Consider the following 20,575-nt stretch of genomic DNA (forward strand, 5'->3'; position numbering starts at 1 on the left):
TTGCATGTGAATGGGGGGTGCTAGTGGTGCTGTAAAGGTGAAGTGTGCCATCAAGTTGATTTTGACTCCTGGCACCTGCAGAACCCTGTGGTTTTCTTTAGTAGAGCACAGGAGGGGTTTACCATTGCCTCTTCCTGCGCAGTATGAGATGATGCCTTTCAGTATCTTCCTAGATCTGTACCTGCCCACTATTCATTCAGTTGGACAATATGTTAAGAACAGCAAAGGCTCACATTGATTAACATTTGTTGATTTGAATTAATTGTGTTTTTTCTAAGCTGTTTCTGTAGTTTTCTAGGAGCACTGTTCTAGCTCAAGAAATTCATCCTTGGGATTTAACAAGTTAAGAAAAAACAAAAAGTGTTCTTACTGCTCTGAAAAGGTTTTTTAGATTTTTTTTTTAAAAAACACAAATCTTTTATCATGAGACCAAAGATAAAAGCTTATGAAAGGTGTTAGGGGAATGCTGGGAGGAAGGTTCCTGACGTTATAGTTGTATTTGGGTTCTAGGAACATTGCTGTTTGGTGGAACAGAATAAGTTATGAAAATGATATCGAAAACTCTTATTGAATACAGAGCAAATAGAGAATATGTTGTAGCAGATTCCTGCATTGGGCAGGGGATTTGACTAGATAAGTGTTATTCATTGTAAGACTCAGGGGCCAATGGCAGCCTCCATCAACCTTAAGTTGACTTCCTGATTAATTGTTCATTGGGGCTGTGCAAAGCTTTGGCTGAAGCGGAATGCTCTGCACAATCCCCCTGGCACTTTGTGGAGACAGCCATTCTTATGCTTTGCCCAGAGTTGTGTGGCTCCTTTAAGAGAAATGAAGCCCTCTTTTGGTCGCTGCACCATCTCGAAAGGCATGCAGAGAGTGCTGGGAAGTGTAGCCCTTCCCTGTGCTTTCTTCCTAGTGCTCTTAAGAGAGTGAGAGCTGGTCTTGTGGTAGCAAGCATGACTTGTTCCCCTAGCTAAGTAGGGTCTGCTCTGGTTGCATTTGAATGGGAGACCCCATGTGAGCACTGTAAGATATTCCCCTCAGGGAATGGAGCCGCTCTGGGAAGAGCAGAAGGTTTCAAGTTTCCTCTCTGGCATCTCCAATATAGGGCTGAGAGAGATTCCTGCCTGCAACCTTGGAGAAGCCGCTGCCAGTCTTTATAGACAATACTGAGCTAGATAGACCAATGATCTGATTCAGTATATGGCAGCTTCCTATGTTCCTAGGACTCCGTCCAGGGGCGTAACTACTATTAGGCAAGGGGAGGCAGCTGCCCAGGGACCCCCACGCCTTGAGGGCCCCCCCAGAGGCAAGTCACATGTGAAGTGTGTGTGTGTGTATCAGCAAGGAGCCCATTTTAAAATTTTGTCTCTGGGCCCACTCCAGTCTTGTTACGCCCCTGGCTCCGTCTCTTTTAAAGGGCCCTCCAAGTACTGAGGAAAGTACAGTATTGTGTGGAGGTCAGCACGGTGGGAAATGGCTGGCATATTGAAGGTTTTTTGCCAAATGGGCCCCTGCTTAAAAAATATTTTAAAGATCACTGAACCAGATGATCTCTGATGTCCTTTTCATCTCTTAAGATTCTGTGTTTTTGTTTTTATTAGACTACTTCTGCCACCTTCAAATCCACAATTGTTTGTAAGAATTCCAGACTGGCAGGCATGTAGCATCTCTGAAACAAACAGTTTTCCTTTAACCCTAAATAAAATCTGTTATTAGAATTGCCAAAGGATATCAGACGTCACCTGACTTGAGACTGACCTGGCTCCAGAACATGGCAGAGAAGCATGCCAAAAAAAAGTGCTACACAGAAGCTGCCATGTGTCTAGTTCATGCCGCTGCTCTAGTTGCAGAATACCTGAGCATGCTGGAGGATCACAGCTATCTGCCAGTGGGCAGTGTCAGCTTCCAGGTAAGAACACATTGCTATGCTTCAGGTAAGTCCATTCTCACAATCTTGGAGTGATACTTCGTGTGGGCTAGGTGAGCCCCACACAGGCGCTGGGCATACTCTATGAAATTTGGCAAGGCTGATACCCTGAAAGGCAGCCATCAGCAACAGCAGAATGTTGGGAGCTGGAAAGCAGGCTGTGAGGACAATGTAGAAAGACAGGAGACACATTTTGGTCTGGGTTGTACAACTTCAGATTGCAGCTGAGGTGTATCTATAATTGGGTGTATCTACAGTGTGTATCTACAGTTGTGACCAATTATTGAGGGGATCACCTTTAATTAGGAGTATTGTTTCGGATAGGCTAATACAAGTCCCAAAAAGAAAACCGGTCACGTACACCAGCTGGATTTAGTTCATCAGTTTATTGTTACACTCTAAGTATCAGCTAAACTATAGTTCATTCACTCACACATGCATACTTACCAGCCCCAATTAAAGGTGATCAGTCTTTAACGGGGAATTGGGAGAAGCTGAGGGCCCCGTGATCTTCGGTGCTTCTCAGAGAAAACCTCTGTTGATGCCTGACTTAAAAAGGGTTGCTTGCCTTTGAAGCTATTTGATGTTATATTTTGGCATTCGTCCTTATCTCTGGACTGACCATGGTCCTTGTTTAAGCAACTCCTTTCCTGTTGCCTTCGGCATTTTATTCCAGTTTTCCCTGGTCGTTTTGGGGTTATCTGTATCTTCTTCCCAACATTTATCCTGTCTTCAGGGTTGGTATATCCTTTGCTCACTCGTGCATTCTTTCACATGTACACACACACACAGTTCCTTTTATCTTTTGTTTTAGACAGAAGTAAATAATACTAACAACCTTTTAAGTGGGAGCAATTCCCCTTATACTTCAATACTTCATTCAGTTATACACGTAGGATATGAAACTACAACAATCACTTTAATCAAATCATTATACTAGCTATATTATATGTCACAGTGATGTATCTGTAATTGGGCACAAGACACACTGCCCTCCTCCCCGAGAAGAGGGGTCTCTGAGCCTCATTCCCCTCTTGCTGCTTTCCCCAGGGCCCCACCCTCTGTTCATCTGCTGCCACCTCGATGGCTCCATTAAGTCCTCAGTACTGCAAGCTGAAGCTGCCTTCCTACAGTTTGCCAGCCATGGTGTGGTATAATGATGTCACAGCCAATTGCTGGGCCATGACAATGTTATACCATGGCCAGCAAACCTTAGGAAGCCAGCCATGGCTTGCAGCTGCTGCTGGGTTCTGAAGCTGCCGCAGAGGTGGCAATTGAGCAGTAACAGGTAAACAGGAGTGGCTGCAGTGGTGGTGGCAGCACGCCAATAAAATGTGAACATGGAACACCAACAACATTGCTATGCCACTACTGAGGACTCACAGGACTAAATACTCTTCCACACATACAAAGATCTCTGCAGATAGAAAACTAGATGTCAAGAAGAAGCGAACAAAAGTAGGGATGGAATAGGGTCTTCCTAGCATGTCCAGATCATTAAGGCTTGGTGCACTGCATATAGGCCATTGCCTTTTATTAGCCTCTTATTGACAGATTGGGACTTATTTGTGAAGCCCAGTACCATGACACTTCAGTCCCTCAGGTCTGCATGTTCCTTCAGCTTCTACAATTGGTTGTAGAGACATTAATGTACATGGAACATTAAGGAGTGACATAACTACCATGAGGAACTTGCTGTCTAAATTTCAACAGAGGGGGAGACAAAAGGGAGAGGACAGAAGGGCGGAAAGCAAGAAGGGAGGGTAACAAAGGACACATAGGATCAAGTGCCATTTCAAGTCCCAAAGATTTGTTGTGGTTGCAAACAGGGACTTGGGGGCTAAGCTACACAGCAAAGGTGGGTTTTGAGGAGCGATTTGAAGAAAGAGGGAGGGAGAGATGGCACAACATTCTGGAAGAGGTTTTACTTATCCTCACAATAGCCCTTTCGTACATAATTGTTCCCATATTACAGGTGTAGATCTGAGAAATAGCACTGAAGCCTGTGACTATGGTTGGATCCGAATGTAGATATTTTGGGCCCAAATCTAACACACTTCCCTAGATCCTATAGTTGAACTAACCTAACTTTGGTCTGTGCTGGTTGTTTCCTGCCCTGTCCTAATTTGTCGTGCAACCTTCCTTCAAGCTATGGGAAGATTGATTTGTCTCATTTCAATGTGTAGAAAACACATCCACTTTCTAAAGCTATCCTGGAATATTTCAGAATATGCATAGGCATGTCTCATCAAAACACTATTGCCTGTACATGTTTTCAAACCAGATTCTTAAGCAATAAGAGGTTTTATAGCAGATGAGCAATTTATGTTTATGTTCTGGGGGGAAATTCAGCATTGGTTTAATAAGGCAGAATTTGAGCCTGAGGTTTGTTCTTGGATAATTATGATAATCTTCCCCTTTTGCAAAACAATTCATCTGAAGACATCAACATTATTTACCAACATGCCCCTTGAGGTTACTTCTGTCTCTTGGGCCTGGGCATATCCCAAATATACTAATTTGCTGTGATTATAAGGCTTGAAATTAGTTGCCAAATGTTCTACCTGAATATTTAAACAAAAAAATCAGGAAAATCTTGTCTGTCATTTATTTGGGCAATAAGGGTGGGGAAGACATGCTAAATCCCTGTATACCGGGCTAAAATCAAAAAATTATAGTAAACAGGGTGTAGCCTGTGTACATTTTAGGAAGAATAAAGCAAACCACCAAGATAGAATCATTGCTTGTATGATAGGAGGAGAAGAGAGCCTTCTCTTATATGTTTCTCCAGCTCTTTTGGTTGAAAGTAGTGAGGGACACAGTGAATTTCTACTGTAATTCCGGCACTTCATCATTAAAAAGTGTTCAGGCTTCTCTATGCTTGACTTTTTGAAAGAGGGTGGTGGAGGATAATTTAATTGCTAAAATAAATATGTAAAGATCTTGCAGAGCTCTTAAGCAAAGTGAAGAAAAAGGAAGGTCTATACATATAAATATTGCTTCAAGCATATTTCCCCCTACAGTAATTAGAGCTAGCTAAAGAAGAGCTCCTCCTTTCATTTTTGGGGCCCAATTCCTGAACATGAAGCCCATGACTTTAAGATGTCCCTATTCTTACCCTTCTCGTCCCACAATCAACAATTGTATTAGGCTCACTAAACACACTATGAAAGGCAGCAGTGGAAGCTTCCTTCTTAGGGAAAACCACAGGGTAGCTCAGTCTGGATCAGAAAAACAGGAGGAAAGGGGGTAAAGCCCCTTCCTTCCACACCATAGTCCACATCATCGCCCCACCAGCCAACTGCTATTTCAGTTTGAAAAAACAAGCACACATGTAACATTTCATGCTGTTCGGCCCAAGGGATGAGGTGGAAGGATAAAACTTAGAGTTTGATGACAAATTCTTGATCCATATGGCTGATTTTTTGAGAGTATATTATGGACATTTAATTACATATATTCTCAGCTCTTAGCTGAGTCTCAACAGACTCACAAGTCTGTTGATCTTAGTGTGTCTTTTTGTGCCTAGGTTGTTTCATTGATTTTTCTACAATATAAAACACCACACTTGAATGCTAAAATGAATGAGACCAATCAAATCAAGCAGGGCGCTTTCCAGATTTGACCCTACTGCGGGGTCACATCATATCTCGGAAGTGTGCTTCCACACTTCCTGTGTTGTGACACCGTAGTCCCTATGCGGACAGCATTCACATTTCCAATGCCTTTTTTCTAATTTAATCACTGCAATATAGAGCTAGGAAGTCATATATCCGGCATAGAAATCTTGCTGTTTTTTCGGGTGGTTAGTTTCTGCAAGACTGCTCCCCCTGCTGTTTATGTTTCAAATGCAATTTGCCTGAATGGAGGCATTTTGCTGCTGTTGAGCAGCTAGTCTGGAAAGCTCCCAGGTCATCTTCCATGATACATCTGGATACTTTGAGCAACATATCTATTATATTAATTCTCCTGGGTGTGCCTTGGAATGTGCGTCCCAGCACCCAGCTGATTGGCTGGGCAGTGAACACACCTGATTGGCTGAGGTGCACCCAGGAGGATTGGTCGCTGCAGCGACGGGCCTGGTCGTGGAGGCCAGAGGCGGTGGCAGGCCTGGCCCGCCCATGGAGGCAAGGCCCAGGAGGGGGGAAAGAAAGGGGGGGCAGAAGTGGCGGTGGGGAGGAGAGGCGGCTGGGCCCAGAAGCGGAGACTGGGGCAGAAGGGCGGGGGAGAGGTAACCACTGGCCCCAAAGAGTGCACAGATGCTCTGTGCGGGGTCGGCTAGTAACTAGTTATTCTGAAATAGAACTTAGGTCGGAACTGTAAATAAAATCATAGTTCTTAAATATAATATATATTTAAATCACTACATACAAATTGGAAAAAGTAGAGATCACTAGATGAAACACTCGATATAAGTAGCAGCACTTATATCATCACGGAGTTCATGACATGCCATAAGTCGCAAAATAATGCTCCGGTGTCACAGAATCTTTCCAGTGCATCAGTGCCAAAGGACAAAAGGAGAACATTTGATATGATTTATCCAGAGGCTGTCTCAAGCAATCCATTGTTCTGTTTTTCAGAATATTTCCTCCAATGTGTTGGAGGAGTCTGCTGTCTCAGATGATGTTCTGTCTCCAGATGAAGATGGTGTGTGCTCTGGGAGATATTTCTCAGAGAATGGCTTAGTGGGACTGCTGGAACAAGCTGCAGAACTTTTCAGCACAGTGAGTAGAATTATACTGCTCACTTCCAAATGCATGCTTATGTCAGAGTTAAAGTCAGTAAAGTGTGCCTTTGAGTTGGCGTTGACTCCTGGCGACCACAGAGCCCTGTGGTTGTCTTTGGTAGAATACAAAAGGGGTTTACGTTTGCCATCTCCTGTGCAGTATGAGATTATGCCTTTCAGCATCTTCCTATATCGCTGCTGCCCGATATAGGTGTTTCCCATAGTCTGGGAAACATACCAGCGGGGATTCGAACCAGCAACCTCTGGTTTGCTAATCAAGTCATTTCCCTGCTGCGCCATTAGGTGGCTCAGTATGTCAGAGTTACAGGATAATTTTATTATTTACAACATTTTAATCCTGCCTTTCCCCATTTGTTGAGATAGTTTATAATGCAATCATGGGCGGCATTGGAGTGGAATCTACCATGAAGAGCAAGCTTAGGACCAAATTATACATTACATGCAATAATGTGTGGGAGAACTCTGACAGCTCACTGCTCTGTTTGTAAAGATAAAGGTGCATCTGGAACCCCCATAAGGGGAAAATCAGTTTGGGTAAATTTCAGCAAAAGATCAGCAGCTGAGGGAAGGGTTAAGCACTCTCTCTCATCCACACTTGTTAGTGTCGCTGCTGCACTGAACATCTCCCCCTCACCATTCTACTTGTCAATGAAGTGTGTCATTGGGGTTTTCATACACACAACTATTGTAGTGGACAAACCTGAGAACCATAATCCAGTGCAGAAAAAGTGAATCTCTAATGCAGGTTGGTCTTAATCCTTTCACAGTTTACTACACTAGTTAATAATGTGCTATTGGCTAAAGCAGGCACTGTGAAAAGTGCATGTTCATAAAATTTCTTATGCTAGATGAGGTTCAAGAATCTCCCAGTAGGCGATTAAAATGTATGTTGTATCTGATCAGTTATAAAATTAACACTTCGGTTTTGGTTTTGTTACTTCTTCATTCAAGGGAGGACTGTATGAAACTGTAAATGAGGTTTACAAGATTGTCATCCCCATATTAGAAGCACATCGAGATTTCAGGAAGCTTACTTCTACTCACAGTAAACTTCAGAAGGCTTTTGAGAACATAATAAATAAGGTACCTTTCAGCTGCTTCTGTTGCTGGGCTACAGTGTTTGTTTATTGATCGTGAAGATTATTTTAGGATAATCTGCCATGCAAAATTACCCAATTTCTTTTCTCAACTCTAAATGTACATTTGAACTCTGTGGTGTTACTGAGAACCTGGAGGCAATACAGGGCCCTGCATGTATATGGAGTTCCCACTGATAGCTGCCCCAGATTGAGCTTCACTATTATACAGAGCTTTTTTCTTTATCAACAATAAAATAATTATATACATGGCATAGTGGCTCCAATGTTTTTGTGGATGTATGTGCATGTAGATACACCTTCATGCATAACTTTAATGAAGAACTGAAAACAAATATTTTAAGAGCAGTTTAAACATGTGAATGATATTCAGATTTGGGGTTCTTCTTCCAGTTGTCAATAAACTGCATGTTGAGAAAAGCTTGTGATTGAGTTCTAGGTAAGAGTTTACTCAGCATTCAGACACTCCATCAGACCTTTGTCACCTTTTGCAGCAGGATCACACCCAAGTCAGATGGCCAGCAGGGACATCCTATGATTTCCACAGTGTCACGTACTGGCCAGCTCTTGGTTTCCAAGATTAACTCACCACTTTTCATTTTCTGCCGAATGGAGGAAAAGGTGAGTTCATCTCAGAAAGCAAGCGCTGGCTGGCAAATGGTGCTGTGGAAATCACATGAGGTCCCTGCTGGCCATCTGGCCTGAATATGAGATGCCTCTGGAAAAGATAATGGAAATCTGTGGGGGGTGTCTGTGGATGCTGAGTAAGCTCTCAACTAGGACCTCTCCACTAGAAGAACTAGGATGTTCTCCTCAACTCACAGCTTATTGCTGTCTGGAAAAACCCTTGTTGAGTTCAAACACAAAACTTTACTTTTCTAAATAATGCTCTTTTTGAAAAGGAGACCTTACATGTTTAAAAAAAACCTAATTTGCTGTCATGGATTATCAGATGGATTTCAATAGGTTCCACTGTCAGACTCCTATGTACTAATTAGTGTCAAGGGTGCCAGAACAAATTCTTAAAAATGCAGAACAGCAAGGCAGATTAGGATCTATTCCATGACTGCAATAAAGCTGAGATGTTCTGAAATCAGAGACAACCTGATATATAGCAACCCTTAACAGAAGTGTAGAACAGTAATATTTTAGACAAATTGGCACAGTGCACTTGTAAGTTCTCCTGCACATGCTCCATTTAAATGAATGGGAGCTGTGCAATGGGACTTGCAAAGAGATTCTTCCAGATGATGATAAAATGTAGGATCCACAAAGTTTTCTTGCAAGCTCCAAACAAAATCTTACTCACTGTACTTCTGTGCTCCTTCCCAGAACAATCTTAACCTCTGTATACATGCTAAACATGGACATTGCACAGTTTTCACAATGCCACCTGCTGGCCAAGTCTTGCTTTCTGAGAAGAACACACTAAAGTAGTGAGTGGGTTCTTCTGCAGAAGCATCTGTACAATGAGTAAGATTCCATTTGGAGCTCACTCAAAAGCTTTGCAGAGCTTGCATGTTATTGTCATCTGGAACAGCCCATGGAGAATTTCCCAGTGTATTCTGCCCATATATAATGAATGCTGTTGTCTTATTTCATCTTCCTGTTGCTGTTGGCTTTTTTCATCTTCTATTTTTGACATGTGGACTGCACAAATTGGGAATCGTTTTGTTGTTCTTGGTGTGCAAAGGCCAGTTCAGGTTTTTTTGAGAATTTTAATGTATTGATGGCATCGCTTTACCTTGTTTTCTTTAAATTAAGTCCTGCTAACAGCTTACAGGTGAAATAAGCTAAGATAAGGTATTACAGGTGAAATAAGCTAATAACAAATATAAAAATGTAAATTACCATGAATACTGATTTTTTTTTTTACTGAACAAAAATGGGTCTGTTTTAAAAGTAAGAAACATTTAATGCCTTCATAATTCTCTGTCAGGGCCAGAAGAGAATGTTTGGCACTTACTTCCGTGTTGGCTTCTATGGAGTCATATTTGGAGATTTGGATGAACAGGAATTTGTTTATAAAGAGCCTGCTATCACCAAACTTCCTGAGATTTCTCACAGGCTGGAGGTAAACACTTCTGCTATAAATATTAAGGAATAGGATAGCATTTAAATAGAATAGTATCATGTATACCATAGAAGTGACTGGGGATTAAAAGGACTATGCAAACGGATAGTAAGACAGATTTAAGGTGCTACAAGACACTTTATTGTGTTAGATTTCTTTCTCTCATCTTTGGAGCCTGAGATTTTGCAAGTATTTGCCTGAATAGTTTTTTTTTTTTTTAAGGAACTAATCCAGCACATGCACACTCTAGTTTGCAGAGTTGGTGGCTCCCATTGCTCTCCCGTCACCTCCTTGCCCAACATTTGCCATAAGCAATGTGACAATTATGGAGCTACATAACCTGCATTTCTGGCTGGGTGACAATATGCTTCACATCAAGATGATGTCACACTTTGCTCCCATGAAATGTTTCCACAGAAAACTACAATCTTGTGCAAATTTGCTTCAGAGAAAGACCAACTATACTCAATGAGCCTTACTTCCCAACCATAGAACTGGGCTGCCTATCTGAAAAGGCCCTGTGTGACCTTTTAACTTTGTGAACACTGGAATATACCCATGAAATCTCATTGACCACATATTACCATCTTTATCACAACTGTAGAGCTGACTTACACAATTCATTTTAAAGATCTTTGAAATGAAAGAACTCCTCAGGATAATTTTGTTTCCTTTTCAGGGATTTTATGGCCAATGCTTTGGAGAGGATCGCATTGTAGTGATTAAAGACTCTACTCCTGTAGACAAAAAAGCCCTAGATCCCAACAAGGTATGGCAGGTTTTACATTTGCTCAGTGAACACCATGGGCTCTGAAATTCTGTACTGAAAACTCTTCTGTTCTGCAGCTGCAAAACTCAAGACTGTACCTGAAGTGGAATAAAGTATATAGATGTGACTAATCCATGTAATCATGCTTATTTGGGTTTCCTTTGGCTAGTTCTGAACTGAAGAATTAAACAGGCAAAATCTCTCTCCCTCCTCCCCCCCCCCCCGCCCATGCTCTTGAACTTTGAATTCAGTAGGGTTTTTTCCACAGGTGTATAACTGTCACTATACAGCTGTGTTTTGCTCTCCCTGAATTTGAGCCAAATCGGTTTTATTTCTGTCCAAGTCAAGGGCAAGGCCACATTGTCAAAGCCAGTTCTCAAAACCACTTCACATGTGCATGCCCTTTCATCTGCTTCAGCCTGAGGCAAGGCAGTCATAAGAAGCTGCTTCCACATATAGAGTTCAGTGTGGATTTAGCTTTTGGCACACTGCTTCTAACTAAACCATGAGCTTCACCTTGCTGCAGGCTGCTATGGCAGAAAGTGGTTGTGGGCTGATTGAGAACAAAGGCTACCACAGAGGAAGTGCTTGTAGGAACAGGCCTACGCTTGTCTTTATTGGACCAAGATAAAGGCCTGCGGTTATCTTTATTGAGCTGGTGAGGGTAAGAGAAGATCGGAATAAGTAAAGCAGATTTATGAAATGCTGAAACTAAAGTCTTAATGAGATTGGCTCTAACAAGTATGCATCTTGCCTGAACCTAAGTGTATGCACTGTACTGAACTATAGATTACTACTATATATTATTGCCACGTGGTAACCAGCTCTATATAGAAAAAAGAAGGCTTGGTTCCCTCCTGTCAACTAGGGCTACCAATGTTCTGGCTACACTCTTGTTTTCTGATCCTTACCTCAAACTGCTAATCTTCCCTGATGCTGCCTTAAACATAGAATATTAAAATGAATATTGTTGTAAGTTTGACACACTAATGTTCCCTCCCTCCTATGGTTGCAGAAAAAAGTGAGGGGCATGCAGGAACGTTGGGAGTGTTTTTAAGGTGAAGCTAAAAGCAATCAGGACTTTTTGAATTTTGCCTGCTTTTCAGGGGCATTTTAACATCTTATTTAATGAGCAAATGATTTGCTCATTGAAGAAGATGTAAAAACATACCTGTGCAGTTTTATAAATTATCGTGTTATAATGTGATAAATTGTAACTTCATTATAATTCATCACGTTCAATGTTCTTCAATTGAGTTTATCATAATTGTATATACAGTTGAATTTAAAAAGGAAATAAATCTAAGAATTAATAACTGATCAAAGAATTAGTAACGGATTGAAAATTATAGAACATTTCTAGAATTCAATATTTTTTTTGTATAATAAAGCTAGTCCATATTCACTTCCAAGAAAGGAAATGCAACAGTGTAAAAAGATGATACATTTTAATTTATAATTGGAACATCATTTCACCTACTCTGGAGTTTACTTTTTGTTTGATTTCCTTTTCTCCTTCGTGTGTGTGTTGGGGCTTACCTTGCTTCCCTCCAGTCTGCAGACAGCACAGTTTACCCAGCATTGGTTGAGGCCAGCACAGCTAAATATTTTATTAACTGATAGTTCCTAAGTGTGCTTACCTTGAAGTAAACTCTACTTAACTCAGTCATATTTCTGAGTAAGCAGGCATAGGATTCAGCAGTTTAATTATACACACGGTCTATTTCAAAAGGTGAGGATAAGCTGGTAAAATTAAATCCCATAGACATCCCAATTGTACTGGGGGAAAAACAGGTCAGGACTATTATAGAATAGTAATATACTAGAATTTTACTGTTCAGGGCTTAAGCTTTCCACACAGACTCAACTAACTTTCTCCATACATTAGCTCTTCACAGCTCATAGGAAAATTGGAAGCTGCCATACACTGAGTCAGACCATTGGTCCATCTAGCTAAGTATTGTCTACACAGACTGGCAGCAGTTTCTCCAAGGTTGCAGACAAGCATCTTTCTCAGCCATATCAACTCCTGCCTCCATAACTAAGCTCTGATCTGAGTCCCAAACCACAGTAAGCAAATCTCTGCAGTTGAGCACTGAATCTTTGAAAACAGATTGCACGTTCCCTTCCCCTTTATCAATCAACTACAACAGCAGCAGTCTTTTTTGCCTGATCATCCCTTGTTGTGGAGGCTTAGCATACCCCCTCAAGCAATCTTAGGAGGGGCACTAACACCCTCTCCCAGCCCCTTCCAGGATCCTTGAAGTGCTTTGCTAACACTTCAAGCTTCTCCAGCCTTCTGTTCCTGAAGGGACAGTTGTGGAAAGGACCATCTGGATCGAGATCCGTCGATACCCATAAGAATGGGTTCTGCGCCTGCGCAGGAGTCACGCGGTAGCCATGCCTGAGCTTGTCGAAGCGCCGAAGCCACGCCCCCACGCTGAGCGTTCTATATAAGGCGTGTCTTTGGCGCGAAGTCCCTCAGTTCTTTTCCGACCGCCTTTGCGTTTGGACCTCGGTCTGCCACCTCAGCTGTTGGAAAAGTTCCTCTTTACATTAAGAACGAGTTCATCCTTTACTGACTGATTTTTGGTTTTGACGACGGACTGGAAAGCGACCTTTGTTTGGAATTTGACTCGGACTGACTTCTCGGTTTTTCCCGGTTCTCGACGCGGACTGACTGACGACGATCCCGGCTCTTCGACCTCGGAACGGACTCCACGACGAGTGTGAATATGACTGAGGAGAAAAGATCTTTTAAATGGTGTGAAGGCTGCAGGGCGAAACTCCCCTCCAAGGACCTTCACGACCTTTGCTTATTATGCCTCGGTGAGGAACATAATGTCGCCTCCTGCAAGATTTGCCTCTCTTTCTCGAAGCAAACGAGAAAAAACCGAGCGCTACGCCTTCGGGCCGCTATTTATGACGAGGTTCTGAGCCCCTCCACTCCGGGTACTCCTCGTCCCTCGACCTCAACTTCGTCTTCAAAATTGCCCCCGAGGGCGGAGTCGGCACCTCCATCAACGTCGAGCCGCCACCGAAAGTCTTCCTCAGCATCGAAGAAAGTTGATTCTTCGAAGCCTACTTCGATGCCGAAGAAACATTCTAAGTCGAAGGAATCTCCAGCTCCTTCGCGTGTATCCAAGTTATCCACATCGACATCGAAACCGGTAAAGTCAACATCGACGCCGTGTACATCTTCTTCGTCTTCCCCATCGAGACCAGATCTTCATTCAAGTGGACGTAACGACTCTCCTTCTGGGCTTCGAAACACAGATCGGCATAGTTCTCCACCTAGAAAACGTCGAAGATCCCCAGACCTGCCTCCGTGTACTCCATCTCCACCAAGTGTATTGAAGTCGTCAGCTTTACCATCAACATCGGGGTTTCCATCGACCACTGCAGTGCCACCAATGACGACTGATCAGTCGGCGCTACCTGCTCCCTCGATGTCGACAGCTCAGTCGATGCCGACAAATCCTTCGATGTCGACGGCTCCTTCAGCATCGACAGTTGCCTCGATATTGACTCCTGCTGTTCAACCGGTGCTTGCCTCGACGTCGATTTCGATGCCGATTGCTCGAGCTCTATCGCCAGCTCCGACCCCACTACACTCGGCTTCGCCATCTACACCGTCGGTCGGTCTTCGAGATACTGTACTGCACACCCCGGTCCTCACTTCTCAGGTGACGCCACGCTGCCCACCTCCTGCTTTCGAGATCATAGACGTCGATGCCGAGGATATTCTACCATCAGCGACTCGCTCACTGCTTTCGCTATTGGACTCAACGTCGAGTAGACGGACAACCTCTACCTTTAAGGGTTTCTTGCCAACAGATGCAGGCCCATCTCAACCTTCAGTCTCCACAGCACACTCCTCCAGACCTCAATCCGCCAGCCAAGGACGCTCCCCGCTAACATGGCACACCTGTGAATACCCCCAGGATCCCATGGGTACAACTTCACCTGGAGAACCATATGTGTTTGATGACACCGGGTCTCAACGATTGCCACTGCGTTCTGTGTCTACTGTATCTACCCAGACGCAGTGCCCAGAACTATTTCACCGTGCTTCACAGACTTTTCCTATGAGCACAAGATCTGCCTCCATTCAGACAGATGTCCTGCCACACTCATCTGTCAGCACTGAAGAGACACAAACCATTGCTCAAACTAATGGAAATGAACCGTCTCCTTGCTCCCCCTCTGAACATTATGGTTCGTCCGATTTTGAGTCGGATTCGGATGAGGACAGTAATATTGCGGATCCTCCAGTGGATGTGGCTCCACCCACGTATGTATCTCCAAATGATGAGCTGAAAGCTTACCACAAGCACATTCGTGCGATGGCGGATTCCCTGGGGCTGGACATTCGCTCTCCTTTGGCGACAATAGATGATCCGGTATACAACTTTATGCTTCAGTCTCAATCTACCGCTCCAGTGGCACTCCCTATGCTACCAGTGATCACTAGGGCGGCTAAGTGCGCTTGGGAAGTACTCCACACCTCCACGCCAACTTCCAAGAAACTTGAGAGCCTCTACCGGGTACAAGATAAGGACAATGAATATTTGTTGAAGCATCCGGCGCCCAATTCTCTTGTTATTGATTGCGCCACTTCTTCTAAGTCAGGCAAACGCCATACAGTTCCTCCGGATAAAGAGGGCAGGAAACTAGACCTTTTAGGCAGGAAGGTGTATTCGACTTCGTGCCTTTCGATCAAAGTGGCCAACTATGCGGCCTGCACGGCCAAATACACACATGGCCTCTGGGAACTTTTGGAAAAAGACCTGGAATCTTTGCCTATACATGAGTTTAGGGCTAAGTTCCGCCAGACCTTGGAAAACACTGGGGATTTGACTCGTCGCCAGCTAAGCATTTCTAAACACCTAGCGGAAAGTGAGTCCAGGGCCATGACAGCAGCTATCACTCTACGCAGGCATGCTTGGTTGCGGTCCACTAATCTCCAGATGGACATGAAAGAAAAGATCGAAGGCCTCCCTTTCGATGGCTCTGGTCTTTTCAGCACCACCACAGACGCCACAATGGAACAGTTAAAAAAATCCAAGTTCACGGCAAAAACCTTCACTGCTGCCCAATCATCCTCCGGGCAGTCATCAAGATACCGACCCAATTATGGAAAATATAGGCCCAACTATCGAACCCAAGATCGCCGGGATTTCAGAAAGCCATATACCCCATATCAAAAGCGAGCCTACCAGCAGAGGCATAAAGCTTCTCAACCCCAGCGTTCCAAGACGCAGGACAACCAAAAGCGTCTTTGAAAATTGCAATTGCCCATTGACACCTCCTCCTCTCTCCCTTTCCCAGCCAGCGCGGGTACCGTCCTCACCATCGACTATTCTGTCCCAGCCAACCATCAGGCTGGCCAGCCATGTCCCCGCATGGCACCACATAACATCAGACAAATGGGTCCTGAAGATTGTGAGCTCAGGCTATGCACTCGAATTCAAGACCATTCCTCGTTTTATGGGGATGAAGCTCACTCCTGCATCGGATCTCCTGAGGGAAGAGGTGAAGGATCTTCTTTGCAAAGGGGCAATATCCCCGGTGTCATGGGCAGACAGGCTAGACGGGTTCTACTCCCGTTACTTCCAAATTCCCAAACGGGATGGGGGTATACGACCCATTATGGATCTCCGTCGCCTGAACAAATTCATTCACGTCCGAAAATTCCGCATGATGGCGTTACAGCACATCCTACCTCTCCTTCAGGGAGAAGAGTGGCTTGCAACGCTGGACCTCAAGGACGCCTATTTTCATATAAGTATTCGACCTTGCCACCGAAAGTACTTACGTTTCACCGTCGGACGGGAAGTGTACCAATACAATGTATTGCCCTTCGGACTGTCTACCGCACCGAGGGTTTTTACAAAATGCATGGCTGTGGTGATTGCACACCTACATACCAGAGGGATTGCTATCTATCCATACCTAGACGACTGGCTTCTGGCAGCAAAGACCAAAGAAGAGTTACTTTCGCATATCCGTTATGTGATAGATCTTCTCCACGACCTAGGTGTTCAAATCAACTGGAAAAAGTCACATCTACAACCGGTTCCGGTTATCTCCTACATAGGAGCAGTTTTGGACACCAGAGTGCAGAAAGCGTTCTTACCAGAGGACAGGTTCAACTGTATTGGAGACCTGATTCGTCTCTTCCAGCAACAACCAACCCAACCAGCCCTTGCCGTCCAACGCCTCTTAGGGCTGATGGCTTCGTGCAATGCGATTATACACTTCGCTCGCCTAAAAATGCGCAAGCTTCAACTATGGTTTCTTTCTGTCTTTCACCCATGCAGGGACAATCAAGACAAACGCTTACTAATGCCTCCTCAAGTCCTTCGTTCTCTAACGTGGTGGACGCGCCGAAACAATCTGCTCAGTGGGGTCCCCTTTCAAAATCCCTCCCCTACTGTCTGGCTGACCACAGATGCATCTCTACAGGGTTGGGGTGCACATTGCAACGGGCACAAGATCCAAGGCAGGTGGTCTCCTCAACAAGCCCTACTACACATAAATTTCCTAGAGCTACTAGCAGTTTTTCTGGCTCTGCGAGCTTTTCTTCCAATCATACAAGGCCAGATTGTTCAAGTCCAGCTCGACAACACAACTGCACAAGCATACATCAACCGTCAGGGCGGAACGGTGTCCCGGAGCCTGTGTGCCCTCAGCGTCCAGCTGTGGCACTGGTGCATCCAACACCAGATTGCCCCTGCAGCAGTACACATCAAAGGCCTGGAGAATGTATTAGCCGACGACCTCAGTCGGGTCTTTTTGAAAGATCACCAACACGAATGGGAACTACATTCAGAAGTCTTGACCCCGCTCTTCGACCAATGGATGTTTCCCTCCATAGATCTCTTTGCTTGCTCCACGAATACAAAATGTTCCCGTTACTGCTCGAGAGCGGGCCACGATGCTCGTTCTCTAGGGGATGCTTTTCAGCTGAACTGGTCCGAAGAGACTCCGTACATGTTTCCCCCACTCCCACTGATACCCAGGGTAGTGGCACGTCTGCTGTCTCAACCGACCGACGGGATCTTGATTACCCCTTGGTGGCCAAGACAACCTTGGTTTCCGCGGCTACGCAGACTGTCCAAGAACTGTTACCACCACTTACCTCAGCGCCTAGATCTGCTGACACAAGACGACGGCCAGATCTTGCACCCAGACGTTCTCACCCTTCATCTGACCGCCTGGCGGATACTCTCCTAAGACGAATTTTGCTCAACCAACGGAAGGCATCCACTCGTAAGAATTATCAGAGCAAATGGCACCGTTTTAAAATATATGCAAGGTCTAGAGGGTTTTTACCCAAGCAGGCTTCGATCAAGGAAGTCTTACGTTACCTAACGATACTAAAAACTCAAGGTCTTGCAAATGTCTCCCTTAAGGTCCATCTGGCTGCCCTCTCCGCACAACACCCGGGCAGTGATGGAAAGACTTTGTTTTCCCATCCGTTGAGTAAGGCCTTTCTAAAAGGTCTCTCGAATGTGTACCCGCCAGTTAAGCCTCCTGTGGAACCATGGAGCCTATCTCTGGTTCTTTCATCCCTCACTCAGCCTCCTTTCGAGCCCATGGCCACATGTTCATTGAAACTGGTCTCCTGGAAGACTGCTTTTTTGATAGCAATTACTACTGCTAGACGAGTCAGTGAACTCACAGCACTCAGAGTAGACTCCCCTTATACTATCTTTTATCCAGACAAAGTCCGAATGCGTCTGGATCCTTCTTTTTTACCTAAAGTAGTGTCTTCCTTCCACCTCAATCAGGATATAATCCTGCCTACGTTTTTCAGACTTCCTTCCACTTCCTTGGAGAGATCCTTGCACACTATGGATGTACGCCGTGCTCTGCTGTTCTATATGTCCAGAACACAAGACTTTAGAGCCTCCAAACGTCTCTTCGTGTCTTACCAAGGCTCTTCCAAAGGTTCCCCAGTCTCCAGACAACGACTGTCGAGATGGTTGGTGCAGGTGATATTGTTCACATACAAACTACAAAACAAAGCACCTCCAGAAGCTATACGGGCCCACTCCATTAGAGCCCACGCTTCCTCGGCTGCACACCTAGCAGGGGTTTCTTTCACGGACATCTGCAAAGCAGCTACATGGTCCTCTGAGTCCCCGTTTATCAAACACTATGCCATAGATGTACGTTCTGCTGCAGAGGCTTCATTCGGGAGAAGCATCTTGAAAAGGGTGCTGCCTTAATTCCTACTGCTCCCCTCCTCCTTTTTTGGAGCTCGCTAGACACCCATTCTTATGGGTATCGACGGATCTCGATCCAGATAAACAGGTTGCTTACCTGTAACTGATGATCTGGTAGAGATCCGTCGATATCCATAAGACCCTCCCGACCTCCCCTCTGCAGTAGGACTACCTTTATGTGCATTGCGGTGTGCAGCCCTTTGCAACGTCCTTTATTGAGCACTTACCTTGGATGAACTCACCTTCGTCTTCTGGATGGTCGTCCTCCACGGCGGTCGTCCAAGAACTGAGGGACTTCGCGCCAAAGACACGCCTTATATAGAACGCTCAGCGTGGGGGCGTGGCTTCGGCGCTTCGACAAGCTCAGGCATGGCTACCGCGTGACTCCTGCGCAGGCGCAGAACCCATTCTTATGGATATCGACGGATCTCTACCAGATCATCAGTTACAGGTAAGCAACCTGTTTTTATCATTTGCCTTCTGAGAACCCAAAAGTCTAGCCAAGCTGTCACTTTCAAGCTCTGTTTCACACTTCCTATTTATGTATTGCCATGTAGCTTGCTTCAGAGACATTTGTTCTCTCCTTTTCTCCTCAGGCTTACATACAAATTACCTTTGTGGAACCCTACTTTGATGATTATGAGATGAAAGACAGAGTGACCCATTTTGAAAAGAACTTCAGCCTTCGGCGATTCATGTACACCACACCCTTCACCAAAGATGGTCGTCCACGAGGAGAATTGAGCGAGCAGTATAAAAGGAAGACCATTTTGACCACAATGCATGCCTTCCCCTACATCAAAACCAGAATCAATGTCATTCAAAAGGAGGAGGTAATAGATGCTTCTAAAGGTATAGAACTAAAACAAGATATATGATAGTCATGCAATAGTCAAGGGCATTGCAGCTGGACATTTTATATGTCCAACAATGAATATTCTCCAAAACTGAGGTACAAGAAGGGGGTTCTATTTATCTTTAAATTGGCGTATGTTCTTGACTTTAGCGTTCTCTAATCCTAATTATGGGCACCCTAGATTGAATATAACTCTTGGTATCACTCTTCCCCCTTCCTCCACCCCTCCAGATCCCTTCTGTTGCATTTGTGGGAAAGAAATAGTGGATTACTTCACTCCCACCTCATCAACACTTTTGCCAGATCTTGTTCAAGAGTCAGGGAGTGGCAAGAATGAAGTCCCTGTTGCCCACTGTTGACTTTGATACTTGCAAACAGTGGCGCTCTTACCCCTCGACTTCGGGGCTGAAGTCCAGGGCCTCCACACTCTCTGGGTGACCCCATATCCTCTTTAGACTGTCCCGGGTGGTGTGGTTGCTGCTGGCCTGTACTGCGCCAGGCTGCTGAGTGTGATTATGATGTGTGCCAGGTGCTTTGGAGACAGAGGGGAGGAGTGGGGAAAGAAAAATATGGGATGGGAATATGTTAAGTTGGGTATTGAAATGTTTCTGCTACTAAATATTTGCATAAATCAGAGATTCTCAAACTTGGGTCCTCGGGTGTTATTGGACTTCAACTCCCATAATCCCCAGCCTCAGTGGCCTTTGGTTGGGGATTATGGGAGTTGAAGTCCAATAACACCTGAGGACCCAAGTTTGAGAATCACTGGCATAAATATATCCCATGTGTTAAAAATATTGAGGCTATTCCCACGGCCGCTGGAAAGTGGGCTAAGGGAGCCCAGCCTGCTTTCCAGCAGTCGTGG

The 20,575-nt window shown here is 44.7% G+C and overlaps 1 protein-coding gene across 5 annotated transcripts in view; it reads left to right on the forward strand.

The window, feature by feature from the left end:
* The window catches only part of DOCK8 (dedicator of cytokinesis 8), a 183,926-nt gene that overhangs the window by 151,814 nt on the left and 11,537 nt on the right, over nucleotides 1-20,575 (forward strand). For all 5 annotated transcript variants that reach the window (XM_053292960.1, XM_053292963.1, XM_053292965.1 and 2 more), the window contains 6 exons: nucleotides 1,720-1,912; nucleotides 6,514-6,657; nucleotides 7,632-7,763; nucleotides 9,717-9,851; nucleotides 10,531-10,620; nucleotides 19,451-19,687. In XM_053292960.1, the coding sequence (XP_053148935.1) occupies nucleotides 1,720-1,912; nucleotides 6,514-6,657; nucleotides 7,632-7,763; nucleotides 9,717-9,851; nucleotides 10,531-10,620; nucleotides 19,451-19,687 (931 nt within the window). The remainder of the gene's footprint in view (nucleotides 1-1,719; nucleotides 1,913-6,513; nucleotides 6,658-7,631; nucleotides 7,764-9,716; nucleotides 9,852-10,530; nucleotides 10,621-19,450; nucleotides 19,688-20,575) is intronic.

The sequence above is a fragment of the Hemicordylus capensis genome, chromosome 2 (genome assembly GCF_027244095.1).
Source record: "Hemicordylus capensis ecotype Gifberg chromosome 2, rHemCap1.1.pri, whole genome shotgun sequence".
Taxonomy (NCBI): domain Eukaryota; kingdom Metazoa; phylum Chordata; class Lepidosauria; order Squamata; family Cordylidae; genus Hemicordylus; species Hemicordylus capensis.